A 23,328-nucleotide genomic window follows, 5' to 3' on the forward strand; every position below is an offset into this window, starting at 1 on the left:
CAGAAACGAGAGGAAGATGGTGAGAATCGATTCGATGGCAATGTGGCAGCATAAATGGTAAATGGGATAATTGGGAAAAGGGAAGGTGACCGACTCACCCCAAACCTGTCAACGTGTGTAATAGAAAGTACGGAGAGGTGAACTTCCATTAGACACAACCCCTATCGGGCCACGGTTGCTTCTGGAGTTCAGCGGTTCGGGTACACATCGGAATGCGAGATCGCGAAGAACACACCGCACCATGTGGTCTTCGAATATCCTAGGTTCGAGGGACGCGCAGGGAGATGCTTGAAACGGAAGGACCAGTTATCAACCCGGATAATGTTGTCTACGGTGACGTAAACAGGTGGAACGCGGTCAACAGAGTGGTGACGCAGACCATGACCGCCTTACAGTGGAAATGGCGGGATGAGCTGCGAGCAACAGTTTAGGGAGAGCAATCACCGGCGGAAAAAGTTCCGCCAGAGTAGGCTAGATTCACCGCCGGGAACTAGTCGAGTAGACAGCGACAGAGCACCGGACTTGCGCCGTCGGGGCGCCAGGGATCACGACGCCACGTTCTACCCGGAATCGCCGGACCGACCGCTGCACTCTACCGGTTGGGTCGAGAGAAATATAGCGAAAACCAAAAAAGAATCGGTATCGGAAGAACTTCTTACGCCGGGGAACTCTCGGTCGGCGTAAACTAGATTCACCGCCGGGGACTATACTGAGTAGACTGCGATGAGACACCACCAGACGCGGGACGTCGGGTTACCAGCGAACCGGACGCACTGCTCCACCGGAATCGCAAAATTGACCTCGGCACCTAACTGGTTTCGGCTTGGTTTCGCGAGACTTTCTCTCATCGGGGAATTCTCCGACGGAGTATTCTAGGTTGATCGTCGGGGACTAGACCAAGTAGTTCGCGAACAAGTCGGTAGCTCGACGAGGAAGTGGTGCTATATAGAAGGGCTTAATAAATTAGGCAATATGAAGATTGCCGCCCAGATTGCCCTCGTAATGGAAGAGCACTAATTCTCGACCCAGAGCTAGCTTTCCTACTACCATACAGAAGTTTTCCACGTTGTGTGGATGGTCGAAAACTGGATGTGTGTCGCTGTAACCCTACTGAAAGAACACACTACTAAGTTATTGGATTAGTGCTTGTGCTGTGCACATTAAAAATTTCTTCCCGTAATAATGCTGTAAGTTAGTTCCGGGAAAGATTCAGGTTCCGTCCAAGAGTAGTTGTTTCAGCGGGTCAAATGGCTGCCAAAACCTGTTCCCTGAGTAATTGATTTTTCTACATTTTTCCTGCTCCAGGGTGTTGTTGAACATTTTTTCTGTTCTCTAAAAAACGTACATATATACTTAAAATATACATTTCTTTCCCCGAAATTTTTTGTTGCTACACCACTGCTTAAAATTATGGTCCTTGAAATGCAAGAAGAAATTAATTTAGTTTAATTTTTTTTGGATATTTATGTCTCAGAAGAGCCTGTTTTATTTAATACTACTTATAACTTCAGTTCCGAAAGCGTTCTAATTTTTTCTACCTGGAAAGACATTGTCTGAACGAGCTTTAAAAGTTGTCTAACGACACCGTTCATGAGAAAAAGAAATCTTGCAAAAAAACTGTTTTGTTAGGAACACTCTGAGTTTTTAGAATTAGAATTGCCATAAAAACAAAAACGTTTAGAGATACAGCTATGGCATTTTTTGCAAAGTTGATTGTTATAGGTTGCTCTACGAATTTCCAAAGACTGCAATCTTCTATCTCTTTGCATCCAGAAACAAATCGAGTCACCCTAATAAGAAGTGGCATCCTAATACTACCTACATTTGAAGGTGGCTTATTTGATACTGATTATTTGTCTTGAATTCAGCGTAGCTCTAAAACATAACGTTCAGCTACAAACATTTTTGTCTTCTCAAATTGTGAATTCGGTCCACTGTGCACTACCAAGTAAAACCGATAGTGTCACATATGTTTGCAATTTTCGTAGAAAATTTAAAACGTTTTCGAAGTTTCTAATGCTGGGAAAAAATACTGCTACATTTAGAAAAGTTGAGTTCTGTCGAAAAAATTATCTCCTACGCATGGTAGCGAATTATGTGTATGCTTCAGGTACCCTAAATCCAATTCTCATGCAGTAAGAATCGGACATATCCATGATGGTCGAGAATCACTATACAAGTATATAGTTCCGAATCAATAGCAGCAATGCGAAACGATTTCTTAATTTTTTTAAGACTTCAACCTGATATTGAGTTTATATTGAAGAGACAATAAGTTATGTAAATTGGTATAAAATAGTAATTTTTTATACATATGAAATATCGATTTCTCGCTTAAAAAGCACAATTATTTGTTTAATTTTTGTATTATAAATTAGACTTATCACACAAGTGTGGAATAGCCTCAGGTTCTTCAGTGAACTTTTTTTTTATTATAAAGCAATGAATGGTTTTTACTATTTGAAGGAACGTGTACATTTGTGCGAGTGTCTAATTTGGTGTAAATTTGGCAACAACCTTACTTTGCTTATATATATATATATATATATATATATATATATATATATATATATATATATATATATATATATATATATATATATATATATATATATATATATATATATATATATATATATATATATATATATATATATATATATATATATATATATATATATATATACAAAGTTATATTTCAAGTCGTGTAAATTATATTAGACTGATGTTTATTATTACAGTTTGCACAGCTTTCTCATGAACTGTGCATAACATTTCAATTCATGTTCTAGACAGAACTGTTACTGGAATAAACCAAACGAAAAATCATCTAACATATTGTTTAAGTCGCATTTTCTAAAAAATGAATTCGGATTATTCCGCTTATATCACTTTCTTTATATAGCTCACTAAAAGCTACCAAACCCAACCACACAACCAGAACTAAGCCTTTTCGAGCTTATCTCACCTTCCATATGTTCTTAATTGTTGTCAACTCCCTTCGCCATATGGAAGCAACGATACTGTTCACCGAATTGCGTCAAGAACCTTGTTTGAGCATGCCCCAAGTGCAAACAGATAACGAGACAAAATTCTGCCCGAAAACGACTGTTATCTCTGCCAGTCAGCAGAACTCCAGATGTTTACGTGCTGACGGTAATTTTTTTTTGTCGCAAGATCCCTTATCTCGCTATCATTGTTCCCCCTATTCCGGGCCACCGCACTTGCGAAATCGTTCAGAACTTACAGGAAAGGGGTGCACCTGAGGTTCCACCTGAGCGGATGTTATCAACACTTTTTTGCTGCTCGTTTTTCTTTCACCACCTCGGTTCGCTCAAACGCGCGATGCAATCCTATCTCGCGAACACCTTCACTTTTCACACCGAATTACGTTAATTTTCGACTACCACCAATGTAACATATGTTTCACGCGGCAGCCTTTTTCCGCCTGTTAACACTTGTTGGATCGCTTGGGAGAACAGATGGATAGGTGATGTTGATAATGTTCCAGATTCAGAAAGGGATTTTTGCGTCCACTAACCAACACTGCGCCGCTAGTACAGAACCTAAGACGGGCGAAGCGCTGAGAGCGAAGCCCCGAATCCGAACCGATTCGTAGGCCAACTCCCCGTCGGTCACCCACACATCCTCCTCCTACTCTTCCTCGTACTTTCGTGCAATAATAAAACAGGCGAGATCCTTATCAAATCGTATTCATCAGCCGCGTTGGCTCGTTCTCTCTCCCGTGCGCACTTTTATTATCGATGTCGTTGTCGCCGAATGTTCAGCGTCGGGAGCGCGTTTCGTTATCAGTGGATGCCAGGCATAGGCAGTAGGGTGGTTCCCCATTAGAACGTTTTATGAGCTAGGGGACTCGGTCGCTCGGAAACAATGTGTTTAAAGCTATCGTGTGCTTAACAGAATCCATGAATAGAAGCGGCCTATTACCGCCTTAAGCACAATTTATACCTATCCGATCCGTTTCAGTGACGGTTCAGCAACGTGCTACGAACACAAATATTCTTCCATTCACATCAAATGCAAGCATTCACACTTCTCCGGTACAACATCTAGCCGGACAAGTATGAATGCTCGCATTTGAAGGGTATGAAAGAATATTGGTGTCCGTGCACGGTACTCAACCGTCTTTGAGTCGAATCGGAAAGGTGTGAATTTAGCTTTATCACAGATAAAAGACGTTTAAGCTCGATTCGAAACGTGTTTAAATACCAGTTACTGAAATTCCGAATAAATCAGACTCTGAAACACGTTTGGCCAACGTTTGTAGGTGGCGCTGTGATCAACGCAATGCAGTTGGAGTGCAGTTGTCAAACACGTGTAGCTAACAGTTGTGTTGATGTCAATAGTAAGGCACGGATTTCCAACGTTTAGCAATTTCAAAGTTTACACAGGTTTTTTAAGAAATTTTGTTCTAGCCTAAATGTCTGTTATCCGTGGCTTTATATTTCACTGCACTGTTACATATAAGTTGAATATTGAACTGAAACGTACATTCCCAGGCCCGGTCGAAAATTTTTCTCAAGTGTTTGGATAATTTCAAACGCTTATTTTTCATTGATCTTCGATTTGGTGTAATTTGATATGACATTACATTAATATTTAGGTGAGAACGTTATATAATGTTCTTCGGAATCGAATGCGGGCGGGAATAGAATTTAGAGAATGCTACGGTACCCTCATGTATTAAATACGAATACGAATAACTGTGAACTTTGGTATGGCGCTAGGTATTCTGTGGATGTCCTTTACAATGTCTCCTGGAACTGTACCTTAAAGTAATAAAAAACTTTGGTACTATCACTCCGTTTTGAAATTTGACCTTCCGGTTCAACAGACTACGCAGCCTACGATTCTTAGTGTACAGGACAAGTGCAGGTCTAGTGCTGTGATTCTACTGATCAATATAAATCCTTCCTGAATGAGGCTCGCACATACGATGACCACGTTCATGAGACTAACGCTTTACCCTCTGAACCGCCAAACCAGGGATCGTTCCTAGGTTACCCAAAATAGCTAAAATGTCACTAAATTAATTCAAAGACTCGATATTTTTATTTTTCGATTTTTATTTGGACTCGTGTTTTCTAAGGTAAACTTCGAGCTAGAAGTTGTATGATTATTGCATATGGCTCACAAGGCCTACTGACACATCCCATGGGATTTCTTTGTAAATCCGAAACCGATTCTCTGACATGACCAACAAGCATAGCTCATACATCTTGAATTATGTCCCGACCATTTGCAGGTAATATAGTTAAAATCGATTGACAATTGAGAAAACTAGAGTCAAATAAACACCTAAATTTCAAAGTACCAAGAAGTACCAAGGTGTTACACGATCCTCAAAAATGCTGATCAGTTATGTTAGTTTTAGAAACGACAGCTAACAACATTGTTTACTAGTTATGATAATAAACATAGGGGAGCCCAGGGCTATTTGGACCTACCTAAGCAAATCGCCTTTTCAGGTGGATAGATTTGAAAGAATTTATCGGTTCCTAATTGTTAGTTTGAAAACTCAGCTACATTTTGGTGCCATAAAAGTTCATTTGCACCATTCCGTGGCAGCGCTAGGCGACGATTTGCAAAACTCTACGTTTTTCGATTCTTTTACAATGTAGGGGTAATTCGGACCTCACTACAAGGTAATTCAGACCGTCAATTTCTTTTAATTTTTTTACAATGGAATTATGTTTACCTTTGAAATATTTATTGGAGAAATTTCTTATGAAGCAAAAAAATAAATAAATTGCGTTACAAAAACTTAATCTGGTTAGTCACAGCTATCGATCAGCATATCATGTAATTTCATTGCTGTGGTGCTTGCAATGGTATGCGTAGCCGTAAGCGACTGAACGGTGGCTGATGGAATAGGGTGTCCGAATAGCCCCGTACGCTCATTTCGCACAAAAGTGGTGAGCATCTTGAAAATATCTGTGTTTTCACCAAAACAAAAATCATTCCATAAAATAAGACCCTCAAGCTTTCCAAAACGCATACGTGTTATTTTTTTCACTTTTATTTTATGCTGTAATTAGGGTTCTGGTATAATGATTTTTGTTTTGAGGATGGCAAAAAATTAAACACGTTGTATCTCCTTTCTAAAAAAAAACAAAGAATTAGATTCAGCTGACAAAATGAATGTTTTAGAATGACGATTCCGCGAATATGTATGACAGCCTTACGATGTTCTGAGAAATCGAGGGGGCCTGAATTACCCCCACTGTCTTGATAGCCCCGGGTCCCCTATATAACTTATAATATATTTTTTTACACGGGAAATACGTACAGTGTAAAAAACCGCGTTCATTGCGAAATCCGTGTAAAAACTGCGTTACATTGAATGCAAAATACTATAGACTATTTTTGGGAAAGTTATGATTTCGGGGTTTTTTTAAGTCCTTTTCAAGGCAAAAAACTTTGAACAATTTTTGAACAAGTTTTAGCGATATTCTGTATTACTCAGACAACATGGAGTATTTTGGAACTTGATTCGCAAATACACAGTTGCTAGAGGTTAGACATCATTTTAACATCCAAGATGGCTTTGATTATTTAGTATAAATATCCCTTGACATGGTCTTCCAGTGTAAAACTTTCATTTTTGTATATTTTGCATTCATAAGACAAGAAAAATGTGCTCATGAATAGATTTACTCGAATTTGAGTTGGTTCGGCTGCTATCGACTCTAGCACGGAACGGATTTTCAAGCAAGACTGACAAAATCGGGGGTAGACAAAGACGGGGGCAGACAAAATCGGGTGTAGATAAAATCGGTTCACACCTTAATAATAGGTTAATGAGATGTCCATTAAAACTAGAAGTCACAATCTTGGACTACAACATGACTTCTGAAATTGACATCCGGTATCTATTCATCAACGCTATTCCAAAAATTCTCACATTGTTGTGGTTATAAAAAATTTTACTAAACCGAAGTTGTCATCTTGGTTTTCAAAATGGCCTCAAACATCGATATCTTGCGTCTACTCATCAATCCCGCTCTAAAAATACCTATATTGATAGGGTTATAGAGAATTCCACTAAACCGGAAGTCGTCATCTTGGTCTTCAAGATGGCCTCATACATCGATATCTGGCGTCTACTCATCAACCCCGTTCCAAATATACTCATATTGATTGGATTTTAGAGAATTCCACTGAACCGGAAGTCGCCATCTTGATTTTCAAGATGGCCACAAACTCATCCCCGTTCCAAATGAACAGTAAAGATCCATTTTTTCAGCCCCTTGGTGAATTTTAGGCTGATAAAACGGGGATATTGACAACATCAGGACTTATATTTTTCTTTCTTTTTCATAAACCATAAGCTCTTTAAACATTCCCTAGATATAGCCTCTTCACCCTTCCTGATTATTTAGTTTATTTAGTAAATTTCCCTTAAGGGGGTCTAACAGTGCAGATTTATTTCGGATCTCTAAGATAAGAAAAATCTGCTCAAGAGATGATTTATTCAAATTCAACTTGGTTCGTCTGCTAGAGCCCATCAAACTACCAACTATCAATTTTCATATAAGGCTGACAAAATCGGAGGCTGATAAAATCGGATCCTCATTGTATCGCTATTGATAAGGTTTTAGAGAATTCCACTGAACTGTAAGTCCCCATCTTGGTTTTCAAAACGGTATCTCTCGTCTACTCATCAATTCCGTTCCAAAATTACGCATATCGATTGGGTTTCAGAAAATTTCACCGAACCGCTATCTGGCGTCTACTCATCAATCCCGTTCCAAAAAAGCCCATATTGATTGAGAGAATTCTACTGAAGCGGATGTCACCATCGTGATTTTTAAAATGGCATCAGACATCGATTTTGGTTTCTACTCGTCAAGCCCGTTTCAAAAATTCCCATATTATTTGAGTTTTAGAGAATTCCACTGAACCGGAAGTCGCCATTTTGGCTTTCAAAATGGCGTCAAACCTCGATATCTCGCATCTACTCATCAACCCCGTTAGAAATTGATTGGGTTTTAGAGGATTCCACTGAACCGGAAGTCGCCATCTTGGTTTATAAAATGACCTCAGACATAGACATTTGGTGTCTACTCGTTAATACTTGCATGTAAAGCAAGAAGTAGTAAACTCGAATTTTACCTATGTATTAACGATATATGTGTACGGTTCTGATTGTACCGAGTCAAACCAGCTGGAATTCTGGCTGGTTTCTGTTGGGATTCTAATTAGTTTTTGCCGGGGTTGCCAATCGGAATTCCGATTTATGCTGAACTTTCACCCTGTGTTTCAGAAGCCTGGTTCCGACTTAGACCTAGATTCCGAATCCGGGACAGATGACTGATCCAGACCAATCCATAGATCCGAACTGGTTTAGTATGGATCAGGATCAGTTCCCGAATCAAACCCATCTCCTCTCTCGTTACCTTGTTCAGATCTGAGCCAGACCCAGGCTTGGTGTTTAGATCCAGACATGTCTCTGGATCCGGACCCTCAGTTCGGATACGTGGATCCAAACCGTAGGACTCCCTTCCCGTACATGGCGGGAAGGACTGCCAATATTCCGTGCAGTCGCTGCCTTGCTGTTGACGTCCTGATGGAAAAGAGATTTCAACTTAACACGACACGAAATACCCCACCCGTCTAACTATGTTTTGAAATTGGCCATGTAGTGTAGTGAAAAACAAATTCTTTCTTTTTCCACACAGAGGATTTGAATGTGTTAATATTGTCGTTTATGGATTTTTTTCTTGGTATGATTTTAGTATTAACCGTCTTTCGATTTGAGCATTTTTTTCTTATTGTGGTAAATGTAAAACGGCCTTGTTTTGGGTGTATACGAAAAACCCTACTTGGGCAATAATTTTTGAAAAAATCATCATACTATGTCTGACGTGGTGAAACTGCAGAGTTGCAAACTTCTGTCTTCTGTGCTCGATTGGAATGACGCTGACAGATAAATAGTAAACCAACGATAGACATGGTGTGTCTTAATACCAGAGGGATACAGCGTTTTCAACAAAAAATTCCAACTAAAACTCGCACATTTTTTTCTATGTGTGAGAGTGATTGTCATTTTTCCTTGATGAAACCGATAAAACAGAATGATATGAAGAAGAAAAGCATAAATAAATAACGTGTGCTTATCGATTGTCATAAACTTTGCTTAGGTTCAGTCATAATCATTTTTTATCTGTAGGGGGTGGGTATAGCGTAGTTGGTAAATCGATTAGCGGGTGCAAGTGGTACTGGCAACCGAAGGGTGTACGTGGTTTGGTTGTGTGTGGGTTAATTTCACCACTGCAGACAGTCCATAGCGTCGTCTACCGGTTGTTGTACCATCCGAACGTCATGATGTTGCTCGTTTGGCAAGCGAGCAAGAGTTATCTAAAAGAAGCAAGACTTTATAAAACGTGATCTAAATTGCTTGAATTTATAACTTCAGCTCACTGATGCCTAATCAAACCCACATTGACTACTTTCGACGCCTTCGGCGGTAAAGTGGCTAAGTTCCTGAATTGTCTTCACATCTGTTTTTTTGAAATGGCTGATTCGCTTTTCTCAAATTAAGTCTCAAATGAAAGCTACAGCACCTTTATTGACTGCTATTAAATTACATTGGAATCGGTCTTCTCGTTCCTGTGTTACGGACCTTTCTTCTATAGAAAAGATATGCAATCATTTTGAAAATTCAATTTTTAACAGATGCCCAGGGGACTGTAGTGTTTATAGCATTCGACTCACTTCGTCGAGTTCGGAAAATGTGTGTGTGTGTGCGTATGTATGTATGAATGTGACTAACAGTCGCACATCGGTTACTCGGAGATCCGATCCGATTTTTTCAAACTTAACAGTTCCGGAGTTACTGGTTGAGAAGTAAATCTTCATATAAACTGGTACCATCAGGATAACTAGATCATGCACAACTTATTAAACTTGGTGTTAAATTACTTAGATTTGCAGGCCCGTAGTCGTTTTGAGAACATTGGCCACCTAGGACGGTCTTGATGCACCGGACAACTTGTCAATGTTCAGAGGTAAATTCACACGTATTTCTCAGAAAATTCCTGACCAATTTCTACCTTCTTCCAAATTTGAAATGATTGATGCAATACTTCAACTGGCTGCTATTGAATTTCATGCCGATCTGACTTTCGGTTCCGGAGTCACATGTTGGTTAGTGCAGTCGCATAGGGATTTCCCATATTCCTGTATCATCATAATACTAACTTTTAGTCTCGCACATAGAAAGGTTTTGCCACTAGGGACCATCCACAAATTACGCAGCGCGTTTAGGGGGTATGGGGTACGAAAAGTTGTGACATGTTGTGATATATGGGGGAGGGGGAGTAAGCTAACGTAACATGTTTTTACTGATAAAAAAAAATTCAAAAAAAAATGTAACGTAATAGGGGAGGGAGGGATAGAGAATTTTGTGACAATTTGTTACATGGGGAGAGGGGGAGTCAATTTTGGGTAATTTTCGCGTTACGTAATTTACCAGTGGTCCCTTACTCTGAAAATTGTCAACTTAATCCGAGCCAATTTGTTTTTGAATCTACTGTTTCTACCCCACATATCGCACAACCATAACCTTTACGAACCTCCCCATGCCCATCAATCTCCATCAGATCCCTCTCCAAACCACCCCCCCCCCCTCCTCACACTACCATACCAACCCACCTCATACAGACCCATATCCCTCTCATGCCCAGCTTCACCAACAAGGCATACCAAATTAACTAGGGCTGGTGGCTCTGGGTTATGGGTTTTTCATCCCCGTCACACACCCACCCCGCATGCTCATTCAGCATTGCTGAAGTAAGTTAGTATGCCGAAAATTATTGAACTAGTACTGAATTAAATATTATATATTGTTTGTTTTAAGTGTTTCAGCCTCGACACGTAGCTCATCAAGTTCGTGGATAGCGAGCCATTGTATATATCTCGAGTACTTATTCAAATGGACGTAAGTAACAATGAGAGATTCTCTTTGACGTCTTTCTCTTCTGTTCATTACTCGGCCATTTCAGCATTTACTACTCTACTCTTTGCATAATATTGTAGTAAAAACCGTCGGCTTTCGATATGTACTGGAAAATTAGTACAAAGTGTTGTAATGACGTCGTAATAAACGAAAGAGAAAGTAAACAAAGAGAGGCTCTCAATGTTACTTACGTCCATTTGAAAAAGTACTCGAGATATGTGTTCTAAGAGAGTAATAGACATTTTCACAATTATATTGAACATAACCAGCCCTAGAATCATTGTGTAGAGAAATGAGAAAGGCACAATTGCACCACTAGGTGGATTAAAACACCTTTAATTGTTTTTAAAAACAATTTAATTAAAAAAAAATTATGCGCACAAATCAATTTTAGTTTTTTTTTAAATCCCCTACATAACCTACTACGTTACGAAACTTTAAAGAAAAATCTCCGGATTTCTGTTCCAGCTACAAAACTATGCGTTCAGTCAGTACACCCGTACTGGTCACCTAAAAAACTCCTCAAAGAAACAAGATATTGGAGCGGCTAACCAAACAATATTTTTGAACCTCTTAAGATATATTGTTAGGTGATTGCAAAAAACATTTTCCGCATATGGAGGAGCTAAATTTAAATGAATTCTAGCAAACTTATTGAAATGGTTCTATGCGCAAATGTGAGCCTCTTTTTGTTTATTTTTCCTTTTGCTAATAACTCGGTCGCATTTAGGTTTGCTACTGCATTCTTTCCTACTAGGTATATCGTAATCGTTGTAATCGTCCTTCGATATGCATTGAACAATTTTTGGAAAGCTTTATAGTGGCGCTGTAATAATGGTTCAGAGAAAGTGCATATAGAAAGGTTCTTATTCGTACATAGGATCTTTTAAATAAGTATGCGAGATTTGTCATGTTTTGAATGACCAACGAATAGTTCTACGTCATTCTAACGGTTATGACATGGTACTAACCTCAGAATAACGTAGGGAACGTACCGAGCTAGCTTGTTCTTATTCCTGATGATAGGAGTATTCTTACTATTTACTCTATTAAGACGACTGAATATGTTATGTTTCTTCAAAGTAAAGATTTTTATAAAACCACCCTATGCACATTACACCGCTGTACGCATGTACCTCTCCTTCATGCACCCAATCTGGCATCATAACTGCCGGTTAGGAAGGACACACTTTCACACTGACAACCTCTGCTTACCCTCCTTAAATTCAGAAAGGGAGACAAGGATCTACCCAAATGCACACGACTGGAAATACTCTCCGGCCAGAATACGCACATTCGACCGAAAAGACTTGTTGCTTTCGCTGGCGGGACCGCATCAAAAGACAACTTTATCGGAATTTTCTCTCGTTCACTCTTTTTTTTGCTGTTCTACGTCTACCGCATCTAGAAATGGCATCGAGTTGAAAGCATCGGAGCGAGTCATTGCCGTGCACGAACATCAGCTCCCAGTGAGGAAGACAGTCGAGTGGAAGGAGTGTAAAATTAATTTATCAGAAGCGTTGAATCGTCGCGCGAGAGAATCGAACTGGTGTACTCTCGGGAAAAGTAGATGGTAGCACTTGGGGGATCGATATGGGGAAGGGAAAATCTCGACAAAAACAATATTCTAACATATGTTTTTGCTAGAATCCAAATTCCTAGGTGGTGGCAGCTCAAGCATATGGTCTAGGGCGGAGTCGGAGTAGGAATTCTGGTTCAAAAATAGAATGCACCCACCATCGCACAGTCTCCGGCTAGCACACTACCTACTGTACGCAACAGATGGAATGTTGGTGCGGGTTCTTGGTAGCAAATCGCGCAATAAATATCGACTACTCATTCGGGTTTCGGGGGGTGGGGTGGGGGCAGGATTGACGTCACTGGCGTTTGCCGAATTCTAGCGTTTTGTTTTGAAAATCTATTTTAATGAGGATCGCGCATGTACTTTCAAATAACCACAACTTCCGGATAGGTACTCGTTATGATTGTGCCAATGAATGAATAGAAATTGATTTAAAGCTTCTTTGTTTGAAAAACTAGAAGGAGGGTTTTTTTCGTTGAACAGTCAAAAAATGTAGCAAAAACAGCACTAATGTAACGAGAAATGTAAAATATTAGCATATATTGGATCTCAACGTTGTTTGTAGAATAGAAGAAATACTGCCAATTCACATTTTGATAAATAAGCTTTCGTTTAGGAAACTATGTTATGTTGTATATGCAGCCCTTCTGTCAAAAGACGATAGTAAATCACAAAGTTATCACAGATGTTTTATTTACCGGATGAAATAGTTTGAATTTAATCAATAAATCATGCGGTTGTAAGTCGTTAGATTTCGAACAATTGATTACATAAACCCCCAAACTCGCATTGACTATTCAAACTAGTACGCACATTGTGTTTATGTTCTGACAAACTGCTAAAAATAAGTTGCCCACCTCCTCGATACTGCATAACTAACCTTGACAACAAACTTCAAGCTGTCTTTCAGTGTCTACATATGACGATTCGAGCTCTCCGAACTGTTCCTTATTTTCGCCGCATTCGACCGAGAGCGATACAACAACGAGTATAGAACGAAATGGCCGGTAAGTAACGCGAATAAGTACATACTGCGAATGGCACTGCAATCTAAGCAGCATCACCGTTAGATGCGCCCTGCCATGATAAAGAGAACAAGCGTGTTTTCTCACACGAATAGACGATCATTCAATGACGAATTGTAGTGTCAGCAATCAATTCTTTCGTCGCAGCCGCCGCAAGGGGGAAGAGATTTTTGGCAGCCTGTTCAAAATCGATAATGTTCATCGAACAGCTCGGTTTAGACTCAAAAGCAAAATTCAAGGCGAAAATCGATCTATTCTAACCTAACAGAGACGAGTGCCTTTCTTATATATCCAATAACGCTTTTTAAAGAATGTCCAACTTTGTGCTGAATATTATTGTCTCTTTTCAAATAACTGCTTTCAAGCGTAGTAACGGCAGTAGGTACATAAACTTAAATCCACCTTTTTAGATGCAACCGGACTGCAAATTTTCAACAGGTTGTTTTGAACTTGAAGGAGGAACAAATCTTAAATCATGCCCTACTATGATCAATTCGCAGTTGTTCGTTTGCATCATTCATTCATACAGCCAAGCATGCTCAGTCATGTTCCATTCATTTTCAATTTCATTGACCCTGTGAATATCTCTCTACTAGGATATTGACTAGGTTTTCCAAGCAAAACTACTCTGAACATACAATCTTACTGTTCATGTAAGCTTGAAAACGCAAAACATGTCAACATTTAAGCCAAACTAGCCTCTACAGAGCAGATGACAACTTTGGTTAGTGAATGAAAAAGCATCAATTTGAAATGAAGACGCATGGTTTAGTCATGAAAATCCCACCAACTTGAAAATGAATGATTAAGGGAGGCTTTGAATTTGAATCATGGTTGGGGTGCATTGAATTGAAAGTAGGCATTCTACCATTATGCCGCATTATTTCTTCAAAGGCAGCAATACTTCGGAAGATATTTTATGATACCTACCGATGTATGACATACCTGTCTCCGACCGGTTTTCCGCTGCACTCTAGCTGGGACGACACATATGGACAAACAAACAACTTGCTTCTAATTACAATGGATTCGGGCGATATGTTAGAGATGTAGCAAATAGGAGCAGCCACAAAAGATAACCTTAATAGTGCCCACCTTGGCAAAGCTTCCCCTAAAAATTGATCATTGATTTTTTGGAAAAGTTGACATACGGCTTAATACATGGAATTTTTTGAGTTTAAAGAACCTACAGGGTGCGTGATGAATATATGTAGTAAAGGACACCAGTTAATCATCATATATAATATATCATATGAATGTGTTATGGTTTATTTTCTGTTGTAGCATATGAGTATTTTAAATTACTTCATTCGTGTGTACTATATTGGGCATTCTAAGCACAAGTTTCCACAAAGTTTCACGTTTGAATTTCCACGTTTGTAAAAAGTACTTTTTTCCATCATTAGAACTGCAATAACTAAAAAAATCCACGACATGAATTGTGCACCTTTTTCTTGGCTTTTGGATGAAATATGTTAAAACCTGATCCACTTGTTTATTGAATGACAAATATTGAAAAGCTAAAAGCAAATAGATTTTTTTTTTAAATTTTGATCTTTTTTGTTAGGCAAAGTTGTCAAAATACTAGATATGGTCGGGTTTCAAATTTTCGAACCCGACCCCTACCCAAACCCGAGAGCCTGAAAATTGAAAAACCCGACAATTTTAAACTTGAAGAGCCCGAACTCGACCCGAGCCCGAACATTTTAAAATTGAAAGACCCGAACCCGAGAATGAAAATTTTGAAAATCCCGAACCCGACCCAAACCCGGGAAATGTAAAATGTAATGTAAACCCCGAACCAGAAAATTTAAAATTTGAGAAACCCTATCAGAATCCGATTTATTTATTTATTTATTTATTTATTTATTTGTTTATTTATTTATTTATTTATTTATTTATTTATTTATTTATTTATTTATTTATTTATTTATTTATTTATTTATTTATTTATTTATTTATTTATTTATTTATTTATTTATTTATTTATTTATTTATTTATTTATTTATTTATTTATTTATTTATTTATTTATTTATTTATTAAAATAATTCATCTGACAAAAAAGTCTAAATGACTAGCAGGAGTTAAGTCATAAAAATAGCAGACCGCGAAACTTTCTGTGCGAACTTGTGCGATGGTTCACTTAACTCGAACAAATCCTCGACCGTAGAGAAAGTTCGAATACATGCGGTTATCGGCTCGTTGAATCCAAACGTCGTACGGTGGAGTTTAGGTTGTAGTAAGCCAGATGAGCGTAGAGAACGTTGCGAGGCACGAAAATCAAGAAGGGACAGGATCTTCGGGGAGTCAATTTCAGCGTTAAGAAGCTTTGCTACGAATACTACTTGCTGAAGCTGTCTGCATTGTTCCAGTGTGTCGAGCCCGATCAAGTGACATCGAGCAGGATACGGTGGATGGTCTGGAGGATCCCGCCATGGAAGGTCTCGTAGTGCGAGACAAATCTCTTCTGCACCCGTTCCATTTAAGCTAATGGGGGCTCCAAATCAAAGAAGCATTTTCCAGAAGTGGGCGAATCAGCGAACAATATAACGCCTTCATACAATGCGGGTCCTTGAAATCCCGACCAATTTGGAAACGAAGCCGAGTTGTCGGGTTGCTTTAGAGATTAAAGCTGAGCAATGCTGATTGAATGTTAGCTTCGTATCCAACAAAACGCTGAGGTCACTGACGCAATCAACTCTAGTGAGCCTTGCCTATCGATTTGGTAGTCGTAACGTATCGGACTGAACATGCGGTGAAAGTTATGACTTGGCATTTTGAAACGCTAATAATTATCCAGTTTCTACGACACCAGTTAGCAAATGTATCCAGAAGCTTTTGAAATCGGATGCAGTCATCGATAGATCGGACTACGAGGTACAATTTCAAATCATCGGCGTAAACCAGTTTGCACCCCAAACCAAGCAGCATCGTTGAAAAATAATACAAACAGTAGGGGTCCACTCCAGATTTATTCGTAAATTGAGAGGAAGCACAAGAGCCAAGCTGCACACGTACGACTCTGGCACTCAAGTAAGAATTCAGCCATTCATCAAAATTCCGTGATGCACCCAGCCGTAACATTTTGGTTAATAATATTCGATGGACAATTCGGTCGAATGCAGCTTTTAGGTCCGTGTAAACTGCATCAATTTGTGCCTTACCTTCCATCTGCGTGATGCAAGTTGATGTGAAATCTAGAACATTTGTGGTTACGGATCGTCCGGGCATAAACCCATGTTGATCGGTAGAAATGTAACTTTTCGTTCGCGAGAGTACGGAGGTGCTTACAACAATTTCAAATATCTTGGAGGCAGCAGACAGGCTAGTTATGCCCCGGTAGTTTCTAACATTTCGACGATCACCGCTCTTATAAACAGGGAACATGAACGACTGTTTCCAAATCATCGGAAATTCGTCTTGTTCAAACGATTTATTAAAAATGTTGCACAAAGGTTCGGCTAATGAAGCAATATACCGACTGTAAACGACAGCTGGAATGCCGTCCGGTCCCGCTGAGTACGATTTTTTCAACCTATTCACAGCGGTAACAATCATATCGGGAGTGATTAAAAATGTACTCAAGTCCACAGCGTTTTCAGGAACTGCGCCAACGATGGTGTTTACGCTGCCAAGCGTTGCGCTCCCGTTCTAACTCGCACATTCGTGGTGTTGTCCATGGAGGAGAAAAACTAATGTGTTAAAATACTCGCCTCTGGTGAAAACCCGAAGGTTTCCCCCGTGCACTGTAGGGCGCACAGAAACAATTCCACTCATGAATGATCTGGGAAACTTATAAATCGTCGATATCTCAATCGGAAAGTACGATAAATCGGCGGCTAACTCATGGGGAAACGAAAGGCTTTATGATGACAGTTTTATCCGTTGTACTTAATCAAAATATCCAAACTATTCCTGCAAGAGTAGTTTTGTATAATTCATTGCAAAGACAATCACGGTCTGTATTGCTTCGTAGGGAAGTCCGAATTACCCCTACATTGTAAAAGGATGGAAAAATGCAGAGTTTTGCAAATCGCTGCTGGTTTGGAGTAGTGCATCAAAAGCTCGGAATATGCTCGATATTACTCTGTTGGCTGCATCCCAGATATGTTCTTCGTGGCACATCTCTTCGACGATATTGACGACTGTCACACCAGGCACACCCTTTTGAACTTTTTCGAGCCTAGGGCTTTTGAAGATCACGTGTTCCGGTGTCTACACGTTCACACACTCCCGGAAAAAGGGTGACAAAGTATGTTCAAATCGATGCGGGTACTTCCGGAATCATCCGCATCCAGAAAAAAAACTACGTCAAATGAAAGTTTACCTTGCCTTGCTTCCTATGCACCCACACCGACATATTTCGGATGAGTCGGTGAGTCCACCTCCCTTTCTCCGCGCTTACTGCCACTTAGTCCGCTCTGACCAGTCTCCTTGCATTTCGTGTATTCCTCCGCTGGTAGCATTTCACGTCCTCAGCCATAGTGATGCACATGGGAATCATCCAGGCAATGACGTATACCGTCTCTGACGATATCGTTCTGTATGTGCTCGTGACACGAACAGCCATTAAGTGAAATGTGCTTGTCAACTTCGTCCGTTTCGGTTTGAGTTTAGCGCACTAGCCCAGGCCGGTACGCCATATCTCAGTATTCAGGATGAGACATACGTCATGAGATGTCCCGAGCTGCATCTTGCTCCTCCGACGTTCGACATGATCCTTGCCTGTTGCCCCCGCTGCCGTATCACATACATAGTCAACATGGCTGTTGTAATTTATCCGATCGTCAACTATAACAGCTAGGTGCTTCAGCGCATGCCTCAATGGAATTGAGTGTCCGCCGATGCTGACACCACACGCTGGGTTTTTCCCGGTTGCTGACCAGGGCTACATTAGTCTTGTGTGAGCCAGCTGCAACTTGACATCAGCCATCCACGATACCTATCTGCCGTCTACATCTCCACCTCCTCAAGGGTCTCACTGGTTATCGTCAGGACAACAGCTGCAAAGCCGACGATCTCGACTCCTCTGGACAGTTGCAATGTTAATACTCCGTTGTGCATTATATTCTAGAGCGTTGGGCCATGTATGGATCTCTGAGGTACTCTAATCGACCTCTGTCCCATGTTCGTCTCGTCGACCAGTACTCGGTTCCGAAAGTAACTTAGAACCTTGCATAGACAGTCCGGGTATCGCATTCTGTGCAGTGCTATGACGATAGCCACCCAGCTGGCGCTGTTGAATACGTTCTTCACATCGCACAAATTAATTCGTACCGGTTCTGTGATCAGGCAGTACAGCATGAACAACCCTGCTCATAAACCGCCGAGGAAAGGTCATCCACGGAACCAAATTCCAACACAGTCGCCAGTACCCTTACTTGAACCACTAACGGTTATCAAATTTGTGGCTGCTGTTCAGACAATGATGACAATTGTTGCTAACAAGGACGGAGGGTTAATACTGTGACCCATAAGGGTAAAAGCAAGGAAAAATACCGCTCGAACACCTCAAAGTAGCAATCTCGCCGCATAAAAAGGTCTACACACGCAATGACAAGTTGCGGGCACGAGATCTAACGGGCAACAAATAAAACTGTTTTTTATTATTTTTTATATCATACGAATAAATAAAAAAAAAAACTCAGGGCTCTGTTTATCTAATGCATTGAGCCGTATAAAATAAACGAATTATATGTAAAAAATATATGAACCGGTTTTAGTGTATTTTTTCGACAGCTGAAAATTGTAAAAAATATAAGAACCGTTTTAAGTGTATTTATTCGACAGCTGAAAATTTTGCATATGGATAAGGCATCGACTGAAAGGCGATTTTGCAGCAAGCGGGCTACGAAAAAAATGCATGAACAAAATCTAAGATTGATCGTTTGAATATGCAGTTCACGCACAGCATTAATTTTATAATATAGTTTCACTCTATACGACGGATACGCAGAAACAATTCTATGTTCTGTGTGTGTGTCACAAATGTATTCTATGGCACACTTGTAAACAAAACATTTGACAACACTCCTGTTGTCGAGATAAAAAAAATGTTACCACAAATTTAAACTAAAACATTACTCATCAATCTAAACAATTGAACTGGCCACATTGCTAAAGACGCTCCGAAGGTGCATGGTGTTATAATAAACAGAACTAAACGTAGAAAACTCCATACGGAAAAAAAACTGATAATGAAACAGTTCCACGAAAGTTGAAACATCCAACATACGGAATCAATGCATCATTGTTTGGACAAAGTATCTCAAAAAGCCTAGATAATTCTTATCTTCCACAAACATACAAGATTTTCCATAATTGTAAATGCTAGTGCCGAACGAATAAATATTTTCAATGCTGTATAAACTAATCATATGTTTTGTTGAATAATTTGTTGTCGGTAATAATAGAAACTTCTATTTTCTCTGAAGAATTAGGTTAGGTCACACACATAAAAAATTCAAGATTGTCTTTCCCAGTCGTACCTCTGTAACATCTTCATGTGCTATTTCGCTCAAATCGTCTGCAAACGCCCCACCACCACTTCAGTCATCACCGGGAAACTCAAAAAACATTCTCTCAGTCTCCTATTAAGCATTCTCTTCTTTCTCGAAAGGCTCTGTACAGAGAGATTCCCTTCTAGTTCCCTAGTGGAAGCTCTCGAAATTTTCTTATATCATCACCCTTTTTCTCTCACTGTCCGCACTTTCCCGTTCACCGTTGCCTTCCTCAATAGCTATATTCGCCAATTTCCCCCAAGACACTGTTTTTCGACAAATTGGCCACTTTATAAAACACCCATGGGAGTAGACAGCAGCAATAAATCACAACTATTATCCAGTCGGCAGCTTTAGAACGAATGGTTAGAACGAGCCCAAGTAGTGGCAAATTTTCTTACTCGCAGTGAACGCAACGAACCGCACGGTAGCACGGGATTTTCGCGATTTTCCACGGTCCACCGAAAGTCAGTCGCCCGACGGGCTTTTCTTTGCCTCTGTTTTTCGTCTATTCCCTCAACTAAAACAGCTGTCAAAAATTATTACGCACACATAAACCGCACTCTAAACTCTCATCCGACAACGGTCCGATACACATTCATGCAATCGAAGTGGGTATCATGTGTAGAAAGGTAGAGAGAGTAAACAGTCCGCTGAGTTCTTAGTGCGGAGAATCGGTCTTGGTGCTGAATGTTTTCATCTGAGTCTGCTCGAAGAGAATTTCCCATTCACGCAGCCTCCCCGATGGGAGTGGGTGAGCGCCATCCTCTCCATATGGTGGGTTCGCAGTCTGCATCTAGAGCACATTGGAGGACGGAAAGTATTGTCTTCGCTACGGCGACATATTTGTCATGCATATAACAGGGATGCCGTGTCAGAAAGCTTCGGAAGAGTCGTTTAATCCAGCCTTTGAAATGTCGTAATATTGTGCCTTGCAGGATAATCGCTCGATATGCGATTATATGAAAGCTCAATTGAGATAGGCGCGTGACAGCCGCCTATATAAATTTATATGTAGCTTTTTCCTTGAAGCTTTCTAGAAGCACACAGCTGGCAGAAAAAAAAGCTCCACTGAAATCTGCTTGCGGAGCAACTGCGGCTATATTTGATGCGCCTTTCAGACGCCCGCAATGTGAGATTTTATTATAAGCGCGACAATAACACCATAATGATAATGAATTTAATACAATTTGCCCAGTAAGAGGAAATGATCGAACACTAGCCCAATGCGTTGGGTACTTGTCCAACGAACGAGTCGCACCAATAATGGGACTTTGCTGTCAAGCTGCTTTGAACGAGTGTTGTCAAAATACAACCGATTCCAATTAGAATCGGTTGTGTGGCTGGAGCCGGCATTCTGGCTGAAGCTACCGGGAATTTCGGGTCATGTCCCGGCTAACTTTACTTAGAGGGCCCGCATCACTAATGTGAACAATACTAAGATTGGCATGTAAAAAACTAATTAGGCTTATCCATTCAAACTTGGAAGAAAACAAATAGTTCATTCGAGGAATTTTACGGTAAACGTACACTCCGGTAAGGTGAAAATCGAGACTTTAGTGTGGATTTGACAAACATAGCCTGTATCTGTTTTGGTTCTCCAGTAAAAGGCTACTTCCATTTACAGCGTTTGATTTTGCGTTGCGTTGTGACGATGATTTTGACGGAATGCACACTTACTTCATCATATTTGAATGCTGATTATTATAAAGGTTGCTTAAGAAACGGTAAGTAGGAATTCATACCAATCCGACCCATATTAAAACCTCAGCAGCATGATAGCCATCATTGCCGGCCGCCCTTATTTTCATCGTTCACGAGGAAAGATAAAGTATAAGATAGACGGGAAGTGTTGATGTTCTACCTACTTAACGGAAGGACGACGATTCAATATTCTTTTCCCTAGGTGTCGCGGAGTTGATGGTTTGGAAGGGTATAATGTCTAGGATTCGCTTCAAGCAAGCGATGCGCCCTGTAAAGCATAGTTAATTATCTAGTAGTTTAGTTAGTCTTCTATTACACGATCACTCGAAAAAGAATGGATTTTGTTTAGTTTTTAAGGTGTTTTTAAACTCTGGGTAGTCGGCTATCGATAGTATGGTATGTACACAAAGGCAATTTGAACTACAAACAACCGGCCGTGGGTGTATTACCTAGCACAGTTAATCTTCCCTGCGTAATTGACCGCATCACTATATATTGCAACAGTATTCCAACAGATTTCGTTATTTTTTGTTTACAATATTTTTATTAGGTTGAAAACCACCTAGTGATTGCAACTAATGCAGACAAATAGTTATGATAGCGCGAAATGTTATAAATCAAGGAAAAAATATTTCTACTCTTAATATCGGATTGTTCTTAAAATACGCATATCAGAGCGATAATAACGACCATTGAAGGGAACTACAAGGTGTTGCTAACCTGATGCTTGTTTGCAACGGGCCTGTTAGCAATAACGGAACAGGGAGGCGAATTTTCAGACCTCCGATCAACCAATCATTTTTACGGTAGTGTTTTCACGCCTTAATTCGTTTGCACCCTCTCATTCTGCTATTATCGGCAGAAGGCTGCTAGCACCCAGTCATCGCCGGCCTAAGGACCAAATGTCATCAAAAAACTTAGACTCGCGTGGAGGCATGAGAGAGGAGACTTATGAGAACTATGTTATCTCACTATAATTTGTGTTATAGTTTCAAAGGCTGTTTTTTGAGTTTCGCAGTGAATTATTTTACGAAAATCGCTAAGCATCTTTTCTAAATGAAATAGAAAGAAAATAATATCTACATTGTTCCTTACTGCTGGTGAAACGAACAGGTGGTGGAGGCTAGACGAACAGGTTACTTCATTCTCCTTGTGTTTCTGCCATACAGCTAACTTTCTATGTTGCACACATCCATATTTACATTTCAATTCAATTTAAAAAGTTATATGTCTAAAAAACCATGTATCCGTCTTACCCTCCTACCCATTCATTGGCTAAAGCAACTCGATCGGGAACTAGAATCGAGGTGATTTTTTTTTCATTTTACCGTAGAGATGCATGACAGTGCAATTTACAATCATCACTAGTTATATTGTATTACATCCCGTTCAGAATGAAATAACAAGATTATAACGGAACACAATTTTTGTAACATATTGTGCTACAAATTTGGTCTCGTTAGTAGTTAAAATAACAGAAATTTATAACAACGTGAGATATATTTTTGAAATATTCCTGTTATGAGTTTCAGAT

The 23,328-nt window shown here is 39.8% G+C and overlaps 2 protein-coding genes across 7 annotated transcripts in view; both read right to left on the reverse strand.

The window, feature by feature from the left end:
- The window catches only part of LOC131677804 (probable serine/threonine-protein kinase cdc7), a 197,458-nt gene extending 176,799 nt beyond the window's left edge, over positions 1-20,659 (reverse strand). Inside the window, exon 1 of one of the 6 annotated variants that reach the window (XM_058957855.1) lies at positions 20,641-20,659. The gene's annotated coding sequence lies outside the window, so the exon portion shown is untranslated. Of the gene's footprint in view, positions 1-2,968; positions 3,164-3,247; positions 3,633-13,443; positions 13,555-20,078; positions 20,602-20,640 lie in introns of those variants that run through there. The other 5 variants (XM_058957849.1, XM_058957852.1, XM_058957853.1 and 2 more) reach the window with 5 other exon arrangements.
- LOC131695829 (uncharacterized) overlaps positions 8,259-23,328 on the reverse strand; it is a 69,877-nt gene continuing 54,807 nt past the window's right edge. The window contains exon 3 of the mRNA XM_058984370.1: positions 8,259-8,587. Coding sequence (XP_058840353.1) covers positions 8,259-8,587 — 329 coding nt within the window. The remainder of the gene's footprint in view (positions 8,588-23,328) is intronic.

The sequence above is a fragment of the Topomyia yanbarensis genome, chromosome 1, assembly GCF_030247195.1.
Source record: "Topomyia yanbarensis strain Yona2022 chromosome 1, ASM3024719v1, whole genome shotgun sequence".
Taxonomy (NCBI): Eukaryota; Metazoa; Arthropoda; class Insecta; order Diptera; family Culicidae; genus Topomyia; species Topomyia yanbarensis.